At 29.9% G+C, this 20815-nt stretch overlaps 1 protein-coding gene across 1 annotated transcript in view; it reads left to right on the forward strand.

The window, feature by feature from the left end:
* LOC148311211 (uncharacterized) overlaps positions 1-20815 on the forward strand; it is a 45060-nt gene that overhangs the window by 15538 nt on the left and 8707 nt on the right. The window contains exons 2-4 of the mRNA XM_088256909.1: positions 16858-16929; positions 18229-18423; positions 20385-20474. Of these exons, the coding sequence (XP_088113035.1) occupies positions 16858-16929; positions 18229-18423; positions 20385-20474 (357 nt within the window). The remainder of the gene's footprint in view (positions 1-16857; positions 16930-18228; positions 18424-20384; positions 20475-20815) is intronic.

Raw genomic sequence — 20815 nt, forward strand, 5'->3', positions numbered from 1 at the left:
GGAGGGCTGATCACCTATCCTTCATGTGTAAAAACGATCAAGATAACACTGCATTTATATGAAGCAGTGCCCTATGCACCATCGGGGTGCGGATAAGGGTTTTAAAATATTAATTTAATAAATACAATAAACTTACAACAAATGTTTTTATCAAATAATATAAATTTTCTTTATCAAATAGTCAAATAGACATCAACAATATTTCTCTTAAACGTACCAAAAGAAACATTATTTATGTCTATTACATTGCACATATCGCAGGCTCGATTTGAAAATTAATTTTGGTAGGACTTGGTGTGCATTTTGGGGATTTTAAATAAAGTTTTGTTTCATGTTTGTGCTACCGGGACTCTAAAATTGATGAGTGATAAAAACTCTGGGCAATCTACATAATTATTTAAAATTCACTCACCCAACATATAAATCTATTACTATTATTTTTACTGTTGGCTACATCACACCTGCCACTGGAATGGTCTATTGAAGCATATGTAGTTACAGACTTCCGGGAGATGCTGATGAAGAGCTCCAACCTCATCATTAAACTGCTTGTGTAGCACAGATGGTTATAAGACACGTGGCAACATTAAAACCTAGTATTGAGATTACATCTACCGGCGACCTTACTCATTTTAAATTTTTATATGATACTTATATATATATTTTTTAATTCATTAATTAACCTTTTTATTTTATTATTTAATTAATAATATCATTTTACTGTAAACAAAATATAGGCAAATGTACAATGTCTTAATTATACTAGAATGAATATTTATTGATATTTTTATTACTGTTACTTTTTATTATTATTAAATTTTAAACTTTTTTGAGTTATTTAATTCCACCGGTACTCATTCATTTTTTTTCCTAAGTTCGCTTATATTTTATTCCAACCGCTATGTGGTTATTCACTGTTATGTTATGTTTTATTCACTGGTGCTTAGAGCACTGCATCGTATAATAGCAGTGTTATCATGATCGTTAAATACGTGAAAGAAAGATGTTAAGCCTTGCGTTTCAGATACCAGCCCAACATAATATTAAATTAATATTTGAGAGAATAATCTTTATACGTGATAAATCGCTTGAAGGAACTGAACCATATATTATGATATAATGAGGCCATTTATGCGTACAATATATTTTATTCTTTAAATTTATTATAATTTATTATTTCACAAATAATCGTATTATTTTTGCCATTGAATAGTCTTTGATTTAGTTTTTGAATTAAACATACTATATATCCTCAAACATGAACCGTTATGCCAATTAAATTCATAATAATATTCATGGAACTGTCGTTTTGCCCTTCGCCCTTTGCCCTCGGATTAATTTTGATCACCGTTGTGATATTACATTACATGTGCCAATATTAACGTTTACAGTTCATCACCTTTGTCTCATAATGTATGTGATGTGAGCAAAGTAACACATATGAAAATGTTCTAAGATGTGTCTTATTAAATGTCACATATCGTTCACTGCTTTCAACAACGTCATATCAATAATCAAATGTGGTTCGTCTGTTAAAAAATAATAGTTAGTAAGATATTCAGTAACTGCACTTTTACTAACAAACGATAAAAAATAATGTTACGCATAAGTCGAAGGTGGTCAGGTAATAAATTCAAAATATATTATAGGTGTCTCAACTTGAGATCATATTGCATTAATTGTTTGTAAACGAAGGAATGTGGAAATCAAAAAGCGGTATTTCAAAACATTCAGTCGCAAAATAATACATATATTATTTTAATATATAGGTACCAAAACATAATTTTAAACATATTATATTCTTATCTTTCATGTATCACATATTTTATCCTTTATGATTAATATCACCTTCTTAATCTCTAAAGTATTATGTATTTATCTGGTGGACGGAATTATTGTACGAACTTCGAACTTCTTCACATATTTATTTAAACAAAATCAAATACCTGTTGCAGGAAGCGGTGACTTTTTCACATAAAATCTTTATCCATGAATGTCTGACAACTTTTGTATTGTAAGAAGTCGTAAAACATATTTTACTAGTTGTTACTTACATAAATAATTCAACTTACAACCTGAGGTAAATCTATTACTTGAGGTAAAGTGCATAGGTAATTTCTTTGGCGGCGTCAGAGCTAAGACGACAAACAATAATTCCTAGGCGGAAGTCAGTAGAATGCTCTGCATAGCTACTTTACACCACAGGCCCGGTTTAAGATCAACACTTTATAGTAAACCAAAACACAAAAAATAGGCGAAACGCAAAAAATCATTTAAATTATCATTTTTGTAGATCAGTACTGAACCTGGTGACCTTGATACCGATGTTTTTCAAGAAGAAATATAGCTCTGAAAGTGTCCGCGATTACTGATGAATTATTCATTACCACACCTGGGTATATCCTGTCGGCTGACTAAATCAGTGAGATGATCATCACCTTTTAAAGAATTTAACATTCTTAGGTGTACGTACACTGGAAAAACAATTATATGTAAAGCCAAGAGATCTGAGTTCGCAAGTATATTGAATCATTTAAGTGTATTTAATAAAAACATTTTTTTTAATTAATGGGGGTTCATCCCAAAACATTGTTCACTAATTTCTATTTTTTTTCTAAATGGGTCACAAATTTAATAAATATTATAGACAAAAGTTTATTTATTCCATTAGATACTGGATTTCCCCTTTAACGACGACAAACCATGATATACTCGTATAATATACATAAGTGATTTTTATAAGAAAATTAATACAATAATGGATATATTATTAGATTAAAACCAATATTTTTAGCTTTTTCACTTTATTTTTATTTGACCAGCGACCGGGTTTCGTCGTTACCGACATCATCAGACTGGTGGGAGGCTATACAAATTGTTATGTTATATATAAAACAAGGCAGGAGTTGATGACCGTGATTTGATATAATTTTGTTGAGAAAAATTTCTCAACAAAATTATATCAAATCATGGTTATCAACTCCTGCCTTGTTTTATATATATAACATAACAATTTGCATAGCCTCCCACCAGTCTGATCATGTCGGTAACGACGAAACCCGGTCGCTAGTTAAATAAAAATAAAGTGGAAAAGCTAAAAATATTGGTTTTAATCTAATAATACATTAAAATGCAATTCCATCACGAAGTGTCAGTGGATAATATAAAACAATGATGGATGTTTGCAAGATCCTAACCGGGATTTTTTAATTATGCAATGAGGCAAACGCCTGAAAACGAGATTTTATTTTTTTTATGCAGCTTATAATTTGACCAATTATTAAAAGTAAATACTCAGACTTATATTTTTCTTCATCTATATTGAGATGTCAATGAAGGAAATAATAACTCCTTAGTGGAGAAACCCATATTGGTTTAGACACACTCAAAAGGTTGTGAATTAATGAATGATTTGAAATATGAAACAGCTCGTATCCCCATTTAATTCTTCATCGTTCCAAGGAAACAACTTTGAAATTTAGACTTAGCTTCACATACGGTGATTAAAAATAATTAATGATTAAGAATGCATCGAAACATGTCGCTCGCTCCTTTTAACAATGTCATATATCAAAAATCGTAAATTTTCAGTTATGCATGTTTTCGGAATTCCCAGAAAATGCACTTTATCCCAGCAAAAACAGCATATTTTTAACTTAATATTTACCCGCTATAGGGCAGAAAGTGTTGTTTTTGCATTTCGAAGAAAAGGTATTGTTTAATTATTTTTTTTCAATGCACTTCATATTTTTCAAAAGGAGAAAAAACATTCAGGTTTTACCTAAAAAGATCTGTTGCACAGTAAAAAGTTCAATAAGTGGCTTGATATTTATTTTTAATACATTATTTTATATTTTTAAACTTTAAAAACGATCTCCTGAAAAATCAAGTTTTTTGATATATGACGTTGTTGAAAGGAGTGAGCGATGTGTCACACTAGATTTTATGAAATAGTATAGTACTTTCTAAGTGAAGTGTAAATTAATATTTTTTTTTATAAAGTATTATACTTCTTAGATATTATAAATTCCCCAAAACTATTCCACAAAAATACCCATAATCTGATGGAGAAATTCACGTGGGCGAAATTTGCAAATTAAACGGGTAATGAGGCGATTCCGATGTTAGCTTATTTGTGTGAAGCGTGGTGATTTCGGTTAGTTCTCAGACCGGGCCTGCGGTGTTGTACCTGTCGGCTGGTGACTTCCAGCCCGAGTGCAGAGGAAACGCAATAACTAAAGGCCACAATGGGCGGCCGTGCAGGGGTCAACGCGCCGTACACTTGCGGTGGCCAACCAGTGACCTGAGATCGCGAACGGAAGACTATTTGAAGTTAATTATGATCTGCTGAACTCGTGATTAACAATAATACATATTTTTACTTATACACTTTTTTTTTACTAAAATGTTAGAAATATTAGCATATAAGAATTTTTCAACGGAGTCCTGGTTCCCACCGTAATGCGTAGAAGTGAAACATGGAGTTGGCAAAAGAAGGATGAAAGTAGACTGAATGCAGTCGAAATGCTCCCAGAAGAATGTGCGACAAAACGATGTATGATAGATGTTCGAATAGTGAAATAAGGAAGGAATGCAAAGCTGAGATAAGCATTATCGATAGTATCACACCACTCTGTCCTTGCAAACATTCTTCGCCTCCTCCACGTTCATGCATCTCCTCATACATACCCGCCGATTGTTTCGACTCCTAACCTGACCACTTTCAAGTATTAGCCATATTTGTTCGTGCCAAGTTTTTCTCGGTCTTCCTCTGCTCCTTTTTCCAATTACATTCACCTCATAAATTTGTTTTTCCGTTCTTTCCTCACTCATTCGTTCTACATGTCTAAACCATCTCAACATACCTTTCTTAATTTTATCGATAATGCTTGTCTCAGCTTTGCATTTCTTCCTTATTTCACTATTCGAGCATCTATCATACATCGTTTTGTCGCACATTCTTCTGAGAGATCGCATTTCGACTACATTCAGTCTACTTTCATCCTTCTTTTGCCAACTCCATGTTTCACTTCTACGCATTAGGGTGGGAACCAGGACTCCGTTGAAAAATTCTTTTATGCTAATATTACTAACATTTTAGTAAAAAAATGTGTATAAGTAAAAATATGTATTATTGTTAATCACGAGTTCAGCAGATCAACGTTTTTTGTTGGAGTCTAATCCTTTGACTTCTCAGGGGTCAAAGAATTAGACCACAACAAAATTAGACCCCTGTTACTCCATAATTCGTTTTAAACAATTTAATAACATAAATGCATTTCTGCAATTCTGCAATAAAATCGTTACTTTTGGCACAAATTAATGGTCATTTCATAAAAAAAATTGTAATAAAAAATTAAAGGTTCGCTTTTTTAATATTTCAAAGAGACCTCATACAATTAGTTTCCCATCCCTGTCTTCTGTGATGATAATCGAGTCCCATCGAATACAATAGCCCTTGCAGATCTCCCCGCCAGACAGGGACAGCAAGACTTACCTTTATTATTATTTTTTAACATATGCTCAAGGTGTCCTTCACTTTCCCGATGGGATGTAAAAAGAGTAACTCAAAACCTCCACGATCTCAGTTATATGGAACGAAAGTTTAATTACTTTAACCCCTTCAGTTCTGGTGTCCTAATGAAAATTGATATTGAATGTATTTTTTAAACGTTGAATCTCCGAATTATTTACATAGTAAAAAATTAAAAAATTTCGCTATGATAAAAGAAGTTTTTGAAATATGAAAAATGTGTGAGAAATATGAGAATGTTTTCAAATTTCAATTGATTTGCACTACTTATTCTTCTGACACGTCAGATATAATACAACAATATCAAGAAATTAATATAATTAAAATGTTTTTGTTTTTTTTTTTTATCAAGACTAATAAAGCGATTGGCTTCGAAACCGGTAAACATTATAATTAAGTTACACTAAAATATTTATCATGATTTTAGAACAAAGTTAAATTTTAATTATAAAATGGAAAATCCTAATGTTAGTGCTTCAAATATAAATTATAATAAAATTAAATTTTGAAATAATGATACATGAATAATAAAACAATTATAATAAACATAGAAATAAAAATATTTTTCTTTTTCTTTTTTTCAATTAGACCAATCTTAGTTTTTGGTGGATACACAGAAAAAAATGACTTAGGAGGTTGATGGGATATTACTTCAAGGCCCGATCGGCTCCATGCGCAGACACCACGTCACTGCGCATGTTGTTAATGTAATACTTATTATTGTAAATTGTAATTGAAAAGAGTACGTTTCGGGATAGCGTGAGAGTTAACCGCAATTTCTTAGATTAATTCAAAAACGTGGATAAGTTAAATAGATCTTTTTTTAAGAATACAAAAACCACGAAACCGCGGCACCAATGAGAAAGGGCACTAAGCTATTAACAGTTAATATATAAATATGTACACAAATCGGGATTGTGGTTCACTTAAAATAATGTTAGATACACGCACGTAATAAATAAATCAATTCCCCAGTAGATGTGTTAAAAATTCATATATTTGAACAAAACATAAATTAATTTAATTTTCATTAACAAGTATTGTTTTATGGATATCAACTAACTAATAAAGGTGTACTCTCAAATATACAATTCAGTATGCGACTGGCCGCACGAGAAACCACATGTGTTGTCGGGGCACAATTTATTTTTTAGAACAAATATTTTATTGGAAATTGATTTTTTTTGGATATACATATATTGAAAAATATTTATTATCATTTTTACCTCCTTACCATTCAATTACTCTAATTTTCAACACCATATATTTATTTCGAAGAAAAACATATTTTTTCAATACAAAAACGGTGTTTAAAAAAAAACAATTACGTTAAATGTTACTTGGGTTTTATAGAAAATTATGTTGAGGGCTAGCGACATAGTAAATGAGTATTTTCAGAGGTATTTTTAATACTGATTAGCTTTACCCGGCTATATGTTACTGTGATCTAGTATGGTTAAATAGAAATGAAACTTACAGAAAGCATATTATTTCTAATATGCCTCATTTCACAATGCCTTTGAAGTGATGAAAATATTAAAAAATCTCTGAAATAACAATTCTTCCGAAAACAATAAAAACCTGCAGCATTTGTCAAGAAGCAAGCTGTCCGCCATGAGCAATGTAATAATATAAATAAGCTCAAGTTAGTTTTAAATTCAACAATTCCACCGACAAGACACATAACGCGGCTTGAAAAAAATTATATGAATTTATTATATTTTTGTATAGGTACGTATATATTTTAATAATTAAGATACATGCATATTTATTATTGTTCTCTGTTGGTTTTCCAAATAAATAAATGAAATTATAAAAATAAAAAATAACGTACAATCAACTTTCCAGAATATTTCTTAAGGGGAAAAGTTCTATCAGAGCTTAATTTATAAATGATTTATATAGAATAAATGAATTTATGAATTTATTGATCATTTTCAACAGCTATGAACTCTCATACAATATTCTGTATAAACTTAATTTTTCATAGAAGAATTGTATTTATGTGAAAAAGAATTATGTCTGTATTTATGTATTAATTTTAAATCAAACACAGATTTTTTGAGTCTACTAAGTTGTATTTTACTAACAAAAACATATAAAAAATTATACTGTGACAATTGTTTCGCCTTGTTAGGGCATTATCAAACGAATGTGAAGATCAAATTGTATAGCTACATAAGGACCGAAGTCCATTTGATCTTCACATTCGTTTGATAATGCCCTAACAAGGCGAAACAATTGTCACAATATAATTTTTTATGTGTTTTTGTTAATAAAATACAACTTAGTAGACTCAAAAAATCTGTGTTTGATTTAAAATTAATACATAAATTAAAATAGAGTTCTACAAACGCCAAATCAATAAATAATTATGTCTGTACCCTATCACAGTAATCGTATTCATTTGATAAGTATTTATTTTCCAGAAACATAATTTTTAAAAGCGAATTTAATTTTACATGTAAAATTAGCAATTATGCATCTATTTTCGGTAAATCAAGGTAATATCGTACACTACAGTACATACATCCAAATAAAATAATAATAAATAAGCTTAAGTTAGTCGAATTATCCGGTCGCAAATCAACACAAAGGCATCGAGGAATATTCTTATGTAATATTCAGTTACCCATTAATCTCATAAAATTATACAGGTTTGACAGACTGTATTTTGGTATTAAAAACTTTCAATAAACGAGCTTTAAAAGTAAGGTATAAAAATGCTGGAGATGAAACGAGTTGGTAATAGGCCAACGAAAATATCAGGACCTGTTTGAAGATGATTATGAATAGTTATTTTGTGAATGGCAGCCCGGCCCACCCATTCAGAAGTGACTCCATTTTAAGCATCAAACTCGGAGAAACATCAAACACATCTCTTAAGGAGCCAGTCGTAAAAATATGGAATCACTCAAATAACTGGGTTTGAGATTACTAAGATTAGGAAGAGTTCTTTACGAAGGTATGGACACGTGGAGCGAATGGATAACGAAATAATTACTAAGAAAATATATGTGGTGAATGTGAGCGGGAAAACAGAACGAAGACGACCGAAAAACACTTGGCACTATCAGATCAATCAGAACTTAAATCTGGCGGTGTCAAAAGTATGCATAATCGGAGTGCATATACGACTGTCCAGTGACTGTACTTGTCCGCCTCCATAGTGTAATGGTCAGCACGCTCGACTATCATTCTGGAGGTCCCGGGTTCGATTCCCAGGGGGGGGTCAAATAAATATAAGTGATTTTTTCACTCTAATATTTATTAAATATCACCCTGGACTGGTACCTGAAGCGGATGGCTGATCACCTTTCCTTCATGTTTTAACGATCAAGATAACACTGCGTTTATATGCAGTGCCCTATGCACCATTGGGGTGCGGATAAGGGTTTGATGATGATGATGATATACGACTAGATGTATGGATGTGAAGGAAGCGAGGGGTGTATGTTAGGATAGAAGAGATGCGAGTGTCTATGACACTTTTCCTAATTCTCCTATTAAATATCCGGTTACGTTGACATGATCGTATTTTAAGTTCTTATTTCTGTCATAATACCAATATTTATTGGTCAACCTCACTTTTTCCCTATTCCGATGTTATCCGTTAATTCACCTATCAATTTGATTTACGGTAATCTATGTAGATTTAAAGGTATAAGATTATATAGTGTGGATAAACTAAGTTGCAATGAACTTTAATGAAAAAATGTGGTGAAGTCTAGTAATCGAACAAGATTTTTTTGTATTCGAATCCAAATTGCCCGGTAAAAAGAGTATTTGAAGAATAAAATGTAATTTGAATGGTAATTTAAGTATTACGCAATTCAACAATGCGTAGGTAGGTGAGAATCCAAGTAGCGGCCATTTTAAGATAAGATTGGATCTTATTTGCTAACCGGTTTCGTGGGAAAATACGGAAGCCATAGTGTCATGACCACCTCTTTTAATTAACACTTTTGTATGCTAAGCAGCTCCAACAACGCACATATAAAGCTCACAAACGTGTCCTAATCTCTGCTAGCTTACTTACTTAGTGTAAAAAGGGATAAAACGTTTCAATAACAGCAACTGATTTCTTACTGACTTTATTTTATATTTATTTCTCGGTGGACTACACATCTTCTCCTAGATCAAGCTAGTCAGAATTTTTATAAATATTTTTAAAGTATTCATAACGATATATTATACAAATAAAATTCCTTAATTTTGATCAAAATCAAGTACATGATTTTTTCAAATCCATAAAAAGTAAAAATATTAAAAATATCTCTACTTGATACAAACGAGTCTCTGACCCCATCCGTACAATGGTGTATCGGGCACCGCATTGAATAGATGCGGTATTAACTTGATCGTTAATTTTAACATATGAAAGCAAGGTTCACTTGGACTTATCTTAGACAAAGATTATATATGGTAAATAACGGAATTCAAGGTTCAGAAAATTACGTAAACTGCTTTGGACATGTAACAATAGCCCTGATGAATAATATAAGTTTTTCTGAAAGCCCCTACCGGATTTATGTTTATATATTTAAAACAATTGTTTCTATGTTTGTTTGTTGGACTTAATATTTATTTATTTATGAATGCAAACATGTGCATACGAACGATCTTTCGAATCATTTTTTACTGCAGTGGGCTGTATTAATCAAAAGGGCAAAGGAAATAAAATTACTTCCGCTATATACCTACCTATATATTGATGTAAATGGGTATGTAATATACCTGCAACCCATTACAATAACGACAATACAAGTAGCATTTATTTATGTTAAATAATGACTGATCTCCTTTTCCCATGCAGAAAATATTCAGGAAGTAAAGTATCGTATGAGGAATGAAAGCAATTTCAAGAAAGATAGCCCTAGGCTTCAGGATCAGATATCAGTAACACAATCTTGAAGTTGTGATCAGTTCACACAGTCGACCACTGCACACTGATCCTGAGAACTGGACTTAATAACAATAATAGCTCTGTAATAACTGTGTATATTTTATGTATTTTTAATATTACTACAAAATTATTCAATTTCTCATATAAATATACATGCTTTGTGTTGCTACGCGTTTCGTGTTTCTACCTTGTATTTACGAAGCCAAATAATGTTTGTGTAGAGCATTTGAACTGAACCCTACTGTCTTTTTTACCTCATTTCCCAGATAAGATATTTTTTGACTATGCAACACTCAGAACATATGAAATAATCTCGCTTTATATATTTAGTTGTATTGTATTAGCACGTATATTTACCCGGAGCCAATGAATGTTAGTTTAAACCAGTTGAAATGCACTTTTCTGTTATAATTTATATGTATGTAATAACTTATTTCTAGTGCATACGTTTATTTTACCTTGTACGGGTATATATGAAGCCAAAGTATGGTAGAGTAGAGCGGCTGAACTGCACTGCTTTACATTTTTCCCATACTATATGTCTTTGAAAACGCCGTAGTAAATGTGTTAAAATATATTATTTGTAATTTATCTTGTATTGATAAGCAGGGTACAAAAACTTAAGAAAATAAAATAATAAAACGTGTTTTTGTTCTAAAATATTATACTCCTTTATTAACCATAGTAATTAGTATTCTTCGTAATCTTGTTATCGTACTACTCTACGCTGAAGTTTGGCAATCATTCTATGGTTGTCTGCAGACATTTTTACTCACTGACTACTACAGTGAAATCACTCTCTCAAAACCAGGATATGCATCTTCTTCCTATGTGTAGTGGTCAGCAAGCTCAGCTACCGTTCTGGAGGTCCGGGGTTTGATTTCCAGGGGGGGGTCAAATAAATATAAGTAACTTTTCCACTATAATATTTATTCAATATTACCCTGGACTTGTACCTGAAGCGGAGGTCTGATCACCTTTCCTTCATGTATTAACGATCAAGATAAAACTGCCTTTATATGATGCAGTGCCTTATCCTCACCATTAGGGTGTGGATAAGGTTTTGAAGAAGAAGACTACTTCTTTTTATGACTTTCAGTTCTTTTAGCTTGTACTTAAAGCAATTTTGATTACGTCAACTTCAAATGGAAATCAACCCCTTAAAAATAATGAAAACTTGATTAAATATTCAATTTTGTTTATGGAGTAATTAACGACACAAATATAAGAATAGTTTGATAAAAAATAAAGGAAAAATAAGGTAATAAAGGTTACATTACAACACCCAAATAAATTAAATCAACGGATTTCTTTGAAATTCTGCTTACTATCGCATCTGTGATAACTATCTAATATAACTATGAAAACTAACTAACATAAATTCGACAACTTACTAGAACAACAACGATTGTATGAATCCTAGGTTTTGTATTGTATTTTGCCTTGTCTTGTATTCCGGATTCTTGGACTTGGAAGTTGACAATTTGAGATGGAACACAGAAGTCTGATAGGTACACCATCTATTACATCCACTCGAGCAACAACTAAATATTTAAAAATGATTATATTTTATCTTTTCTTGCAATCTTGAGTGCTCAACTGATCGTCGCTAGGATTGCGGGGTACGTAATGGCTATTATTGTGTAGTGTGTGAATAGCCAGATATGAAATTGCATTTAATGCAAGCAAAATATAATAGCTTGAATCGAACTGATGATATTATAATGCAAGTGCACTTTCACACTGGCGCAGCGGTCAAACGATATTAGAATCAACTGAGTATTGTGATGGATGATAATGGGAATTTGTGCATAATCACACGATACAAATAAAAATGGAAATATATATGATGTAAGCTGATCGGGCTTAATGAATTTATATCTATTTTCTAATTTGTTAATTTAGCGTGTAGCAAATTGCGAATGATAGATGTAAAATTAGCAAATTGCGTAAAATTTATAATTTTAAATTTTAAATTTTATTTAAATATTTAAAATTTATTTTTTATGTAAAATTGCGAATGATAAACAACCAAATGAAGCAAAATCGGGGGAAAGAGATAATTCACATTTGCAAGTCTGGAAAGTCTGTATGCAGACCTACAATGACAATTAGTAACTGTGACATTTTTTTTTAATGTAAGGTTAATATATGAAAATATTATTTACTCAATTTATTAATCATAAATGATACAAAGCGAAGACTTATTTACGTAATTCATTATAGGTACAAATGAAATCTTTTTTGTTATATATTATATGTGGATGTCTCCAGAGACTAGTGAATACAGAAGTTTAAGCATCTCAGTGGCACTGGATATCTTAAGTGATCATTTGATGCGCCGTGTAACGTTCACCATTCTTTCGACTGAAAATATACACATGTTGACATTTCGTACTTAGGTTAAAAATGTTGTGATGTTTGATTATTTATTTAGAAATATTATTTTTAACCTACAAATGATTTAAAATAATCTCTCATCGTCAATATTTCTTAAAAAATTTACAAATATTAATTCATTTCATCATTGCATTAAATAAAATATTACACATTAAAAGTAAGCGTTTGTGCTTTTTTAAACGAGTCTTTAATTCAACGATATTAGATGATGACGGTTACAGAATTTCGAAGTTTTAATTTTTTTTAAATATAAAACACCTTGAGCACCAGAATAACCGGTCTTTCTACATTATATTTCATTCATATGAAACTTAATATGAAAATATTGTTTTAAAAAAAGAGACTGAAATAAAAGATTATTCTTATATAATATGTACAATAATTATATTCGTATTGGAACCGAAGACTTGACGCCTTTCGTGGTTATTGAATATTTATTTTGTAAGTTTTTTTTATTGAAAATCATTTACAAATTCCCATCCATTCGAATGCTTAGAAAACTACACTTTATACGTGTTTTTCGAGATAAAGAGACCTTTTCCAAAAAAAAATAACAGGAATATTTCTTTGAATATGAATTTTATTGACTTAAAATGAGTACAGTGATTTGTTTATGAATTATAAAATTTATTTATATTTTAAAAGCTAACTATTTGTTTTATGTTTGGACTATAGATTCCTAAACTTATTTGACTCGACGCCCATTTACCAACGTCAATATTTTCCATCGCCTACCTTTGGAAAACAGTATCTCTATTTACGATAATAGTAAATGTTAAGCGGATTAATGTTGTTTTTATATATTGCTTAATACGAGTATATGTATGCAAGATGTGTATTTTTTATGGGAAGTTTGAAAATAAAATAATTTTCAAGTGAATTCACAAATATCTTAAATACTATAAATGAAAAAATGTATAAACTGATAAAAAATATCTTTGTATGATAACTATCTTTTGTGACTGTGGATTAATTATCAACATACCCATTAATACACCATTAAACGTATTATATGTACATATTTCACGTAAATATTTTTTTTTTTTTTTTTACATCTCACCAATAGATGTCTCTAGTGAAGTTCTAATGATTCAGGAACAAGGTTTCTAAATTGGTTCATATATATAGAACTTCCACGAATTTGAGTAGTGTGGTTGTCAATAATGGGTAGAATTGGTGAATGTTACACGAGTGTAAAGTGATCACTTAAACCAGCCTATGACGGTCGTAAGCCCCGTAAATGCCCAGACTTCCATATTCTTCTTCATCTTTGATGAGATGTCAAAAAATAATATGAAAATAACTCCTGTAATTGGAGATAATCCAGATTTTGTGAACAAGTATTTGGACACACTCAAAATGTTGTAAATAATATTTGCTTCATTTTTTTTTCAACTTTCTGTTATTATTCATTTGACATTTCACACCGCCCACCAAATTCTCCCAAAGCCAGTATTGCCCACTAAGATTCTTTCATCACCCACAAGTGGACGATATAGCCCAGTTTGGAAACATATAGTTTAGACAAATAAAGGTCATAATGTGAGGAAGAGAACTGGATATGTATTATATGGATTTTTTTTTAATTAAATTGGAAATTATACAAAATAAAGCGATGAGAATGGTGCTCAAGAAAAAAGATATAATAATATAGAAAAAATGAGCGAAGAACTCAACTGGTTATCTACATATACAAAAGAGACTTAAATTAAATATACTGATCGTTATATATATATTTAAACAATAAATTACCCAAATATTTTAAGGATAAAATAGTGTTAAACAAAAAATTTCAAGAACAAATTACTTGAAATATGGATAAAATAAGACTGTCATTGTTGAAAAATACCGAGTCACATTTTTTTTAATGTATAAGGATTTGAAGATGCCTGAATGTATGAAAAATGAAAAGAGTCTGAAAGAAATTAAAAATAAATGTTTTGTTTGCTGTAAGGAGATGTAAATATAAATAAATGTAAATAAATAAATATATATATATATATATATATATATATATATATATATATATATATATATATATATATATATATATATATATATATATATATATATATATATATATATATATATATATATATATATATATATATATATATATATATATATATATATATATATATATATATATATATATATATATATATATATATATAATAATTAAAGACTTTGTTTTTTACCACTTGAATAACTCAAGTGGTAAAAAACAAAGTGTTTTCTTTAATTATTGTAACATGTCTTACCACAAAGTTAATGCCGAAACAATAAATAAAATATATTTATATATGTGTATATATATATATATATTTATATAAATATATATATATATATATATATATATATATATATATATATATATATACATATACATATATATATATATATATATATATATATATATATATATATATATATATATATTTATGGTGTAAATTCAGTGTAAATAATAGTTAATATTAGTGTAATATAAGCTTATTAAAGAAATGAAAAAAATAAAAATATATTGCATATAAGTATATATATAACGTGGTAATATTTTCCTTTTGAAAATTAAGTGTAAATAATATGTAAAGTGGGTGTATAATAATAAAATAAACAATGTGTTGCTTTGTAATTAAAGAAACGACAATAAAAGTTTATTCTTAATTAATCTTTATAATAATTTTTATATCTATCTATCTATCTATCTATCTGATTCTGACAGTTAATAATATTATCGGAAGTCTTTTGTTTTATTCTGAGCGACGCATGCGGCATCTGGTGGTAGAACTGTTTTATGTAGGTACTTTTTGTAAGTACTTAATAAAATGTATAGGTAGGTACCTAGTTATTTTATTACATCTCCCCCCTTGGGGATGAAAATTCATAGTAAATTTTTCACTCGTCCTCCGGATCATCTTCTTGTATAAGTTTAGTGATATAATAAAGTTTTTTTTTTTTTTTTCGTTCTTTTTTTTTCTTCTTGACCCTTTTAAAGTAGACACAGTTTTTTTTCAATCCATTTGTTTTTTTCTTTTGAATTCCTTAATTTTTATTCTGATCTCTTAAAGTATCTTCTAATTTAACCAAATTTACAACTTTTAATTGTTCATCTGCATTTTCATTCGAGTTTAATACTGAATTCCTGCTTAGACAATCAACTTCTAAATTCTTCTTTCCTGGAGTATATTTTATTTTATCTTTCGTAGAAGTTTTTTCTACTTTATTTTTATTTTCATTTTTCAAGCACTGTTTCTGTGTTATTTGTATGTCTTCATTTTTATTCTGATCTTTTAAAATATCTTCTAATTTAACCAAATTTACAACTTTTAATTGTTCATTTGCATTTTCCTTCGATTCTAATACTGGATTCCTGCTCACACAATCTGCTTCGAAATTCTTCTTTTCTGGAGTATATTTTATTTTATATTTTGTAGAAATTTTTTTCACATGATTTTTATTTTTAATTTTATCACTAGTTCTTAAATTTCCAGGTCTTCTTTGACTATCTTCTAATCGTTTTCTTTGATCATCTTCTAATTTTTCTCTCTCACTCCGAACATATTGTAGTAATTGTTTTAATACATCTAATGTTTCATAATCCATTTCCAATTAACAAAATTGTCGTTTTATAACGTGGTAATATTTTCCTTTTGAAAATTAAGTGTAAATAATATGTAAAGTGGGTGTATAATAATAAAATAAACAATGTGTTGCTTTGTAATTAAAGAAACGACAATAAAAGTTTATTCTTAATTAATCTTTATAATAATTTTTATATCTATCTATCTATCTATCTATCTGATTCTGACAGTTAATAATATTATCGGAAGTCTTTGTTTTATTCTGAGCGACGCATGCGGCATCTGGTGGTAGAACTGTTTTATGTAGGTACTTTTTGTAAGTACTTAATAAAATGTATAGGTAGGTACCTAGTTATTTTATTACATATATTTGCCCAAAATTGTTAATTGTCCTATTTAACTTCATTGTAAAGATATTATTATTTTTCTCGTTTCAGATGTTCACAACAGGACAAGAGGATGGTCGGACCTCTTCCTACCATACCCGGATTATCCTGTGAGAAGGAAAGGTGTGTTAAAATATTTTAATAATAAATACTAATTTGCTCAGCCATTAAGTGCTTTGAACCTTCCCATTCCCAAACCAATGTAAGAGTAAGAGGTTAAATATTTGCTGGACTCAAATAGCCGTAACAATATAGGATATATGTATAAAATCTTTACCCATGACAAACAGATACTAAAACGTTTATTTAACTGATGCACTTAGGAATCGCCGGTTAAATGTTCTATTCCTTATATGCGACAATCGCGAGATGTGGACTTACCTCTTATGGAGGAATTGCGTGATTTAACAACATTTAATTACCTGAAACCTCTATCAATCGTTCCTCGACTAATTGTTTTTCCGGATGTGTCGTTTATTTATTCTACTCTGGATTTATTTTATACAAAAATTGATCGCATCTATCGTTTCTCTATCTTCATTTTACTGCATTTATCGTTTAAATTTCGCTGCATATTTGATATTTTTTGTGTGTGTTTTTAACATTCTTCTCAATTCTCTCAATCGTTACATTCCCATTTCCTATCAATGTCACATTCGACGACAGTATTACAACGCGTAGAATAGCAAGCTTGCGTGAAGCAAGGTTGACGGATACAAACAGAAGAAGTCGATATTGATGAAGAGGAGTTTCTGCCTGTACCTTCATCTTCGTGCCTGTACATTTTATGAAAGATTGAAAACTTTGTACAACGCAAATTCAATAACTGATACCGAAAAAAAATTTATATGCAAAGTCGAAAATAAGCTGTTGACTTACAGAAATAAAACGGTAAAATAAAACAAATGTCGATCGCAGATTATTTACAATGCAATAAAGTTGTCTCTGTTCAGCTTTGTATTTTTTCCAAAAATAAATACATGTATTTACATCTAAAATTTGTAATATTCATAGAATTTAAACAACCATTTTTGTTATGCAGATTGGAAGGACGATATATATACTCGATCGTATATTCTTGTGTGTTGACTTCCTAATCCCGCATTCATTGTTTCCCCACAATTATAGTTTATTTTAATAGGTCCCTTTAAAAATGATAGATAGAAATTTCACTATATATTAAATACCCAGTTTGTACCTACAGAAATAATTTTGTCATTTTATTTAGAAAATACATGATCGAAAATTTTAATAAAATAATTTAAAATCATACAAATAGTTGATTTTTTAAATTTTATCTTCTGGCTAAGTGAATTTTGATTGTTATTTGGATAAATTATAATTTTAAAATAAAAAATATATTTTGTTATTTTCTATTATATATGATTTATTTCAATCTCGATGACAAATAACAATTTGCAGAGTGCGCGTACAAAGGGGCAGAGTATCCCGACGGCACGATGGTGGACACGTCGGAACCCTGCCTGAAGTGCCGCTGCCTGAGCGGCTCGCTCGTGTGCTACTTGAGAGTGTGTCCCGCCCTACCGGACCCGCCCCCGCCGCACTGCGTTCTCGTACTGAGGCGGGGGGCTTGCTGCTCTGAACTTATTTGCGAAGGTTTGTCATGACTTATATTTAAAAATAAAAAATAAAAACTTATTTACATCTTTAAAAGTTTTAATTAAAACCATACCTAGCATCCTAAAAACAAAAGAATTAGTGAAAAAAATACTAAACTGTATGATTACAAGATTTTGAGTGTGTCTACAAATCTGGATTATCTCCAATTAAAGAAGTTATTTTTCTTTTTTTTTCATATCTCAAAAAAGATGAAGAAGAATATGGAAGTCTGTGCATTTACGGGGCTTACGACCGTCATAGGCTAGTTTAAGTGATCAGTTTACACACGTGTAACATTCACCAATTCTAACCATGATTGACAACCACACTACTCAAATTCTTGGAAGTTCTATATACATATGATCCAATTTCGAAACATTGTTCTTGAATCACTAGAATTTCACTAGAGACATCTATTGTCGAGATGAAAAGAAATTAACTGGTCAAATTATTTATTCATTAAATACTTGTATAATACTATTTAAATAGTTTTATTTCATTGCACATAACTAGTTTCGAAAAATACGGTTGTTTTCATCGACAGGGGATTGTTATAACAGTTTCAATAGTTCTCAACACCATCTATGGTTGACTAGAGTAAGCTTTTTATTTATAAGAGACCTTTTTGAAAATGTACGTAAAATTATTATCGAATTATTTTACATACCAGGCTTGTTTTACACACAAGCTTAGTAAAAATTACTAATTAAAAATCATGTTTTCAGGCGTCTCCTTGTATGTAAAGTAATTCGGATAGAATTAGGTTCTTTTACTTTACATACATAATATATGGTTAAGACGTTGTGAATGCATATATTTTTAAACGATGAAATAATGTTTATTTGATTTTTGTATAATATTCACGATTTAATGGCGATTATAATTTATGTCTTCACAAGTTTTTTTTTATCCATCATTCCGGGGCATCGATTACATACAGAAGTTAACACTTTAACAACGTGGTGTAGATATTTTTTCTACTTTTATTTCTAATGACTTGGGCATTTTCAAACCATTTGCGGATCCGTATTACCTGGTTACAAATAAAGGGAAAAGAATTTTAGTCAATGTTATATTCGCATGACAGGTTTTCCATGCGTAAGTTACCGATTTAACTACGTAGTGTAGATAACTTTATTTCTGGCCTTTAATTTTTATTAACCGCTTATGGATCCGTATTCTCATAAAATTATTAATGCCTTTTTTTTATTCATTTAACCAAATAGAAGTAAAATTAAACTACGAAGTTAAAACGTTAACTTTCATATGGAATACGAGTTTCGTGCGATTTTGAAGCGACGTCCACTTGAGATTCTTATTTAACAAGAAGCAATATCATAATCATTTGTATGCGACATTTTTTCTTTATTTTTAACATATCGCTCACTCCTTTCAACAACGTCAAATGTAAAAAAAACTTGATTTTTCAGGAGATCGTTTTTACAGTTTAAAAATAGAATATAATGTATTAAAAATAAATATCAAGCCACTTATTGAACTTTTTACTGTGCAACAGATCTTTTTAGGTAAAACCTGAAGGTTTTTTCTCCATTTGAAAAATATTTAGTATATTTAAAAAAATAATTATAAAATACCTTTTCTTCAAAAAGCAAAAACAACACTTTCTGCCCTGTAGCGGGTAAATATTAACTTAAAAATATGCCGCTTTTGCTGGGATTTAGCACATTTTTTGGGCATTCCGAAAACGTGCACAGCTGAAAATTGACGATTTTTGAAATATGATGTTGTTGAAAGGAGTGAGTGATATGCTAGGATATCCTTGAAGTGAAAGATCCAGCATTTGTGTTGAAATATTACGCTAGATCTAATCCGGCACATCAAAGATCTGACATCCACAAAAAATTAATAAACAAGAGATGTTCTTTATATCTACCATAAAAAATGCGCAAAAAACCTGTTAAAAAATCAAATTACTTAAATTTTCTTTTGTTTTTTAGAAGGAGGAATTTCAACAAACCACATAAGCAGAGCAGACCCTATTGGAAATGACCTACCTATGGAAACAATGTCATATGATGACGGAAAAGGTTTAGAAATACATATTTTATTAAAATAATATATGTGCATGTTTTAAGCGTTTTCAATTGGAACATTATATACTTACTTATACACGAGTAAAATATCCTACCATGGTCTACTGTGCAGTTTTTTTTCAATATTTAAAAGTGCCATCTGGCGAAAAATTTTGAAAGCTTGTTATTGTGTACTGGCTAAATACAACAAAGAATGAACACTTTTACCATTTATTATAAATTTGAAGTCTTTTAACGATTGTTCCTAATAGAAGGTTTCATAGATGTGTAGTTTTTAAATTAAATAAAGCCGTTAGTTCTTTGTATTCCTAAATAAAACAAATGGTGTAGTTCTT

This window comes from Brachycentrus maculatus, unplaced genomic scaffold, assembly GCF_059751285.1.
Source record: "Brachycentrus maculatus isolate JH-2025_06_01 unplaced genomic scaffold, ASM5975128v1 h1tg000069l, whole genome shotgun sequence".
NCBI lineage: Eukaryota > Metazoa > Arthropoda > Insecta > Trichoptera > Brachycentridae > Brachycentrus > Brachycentrus maculatus.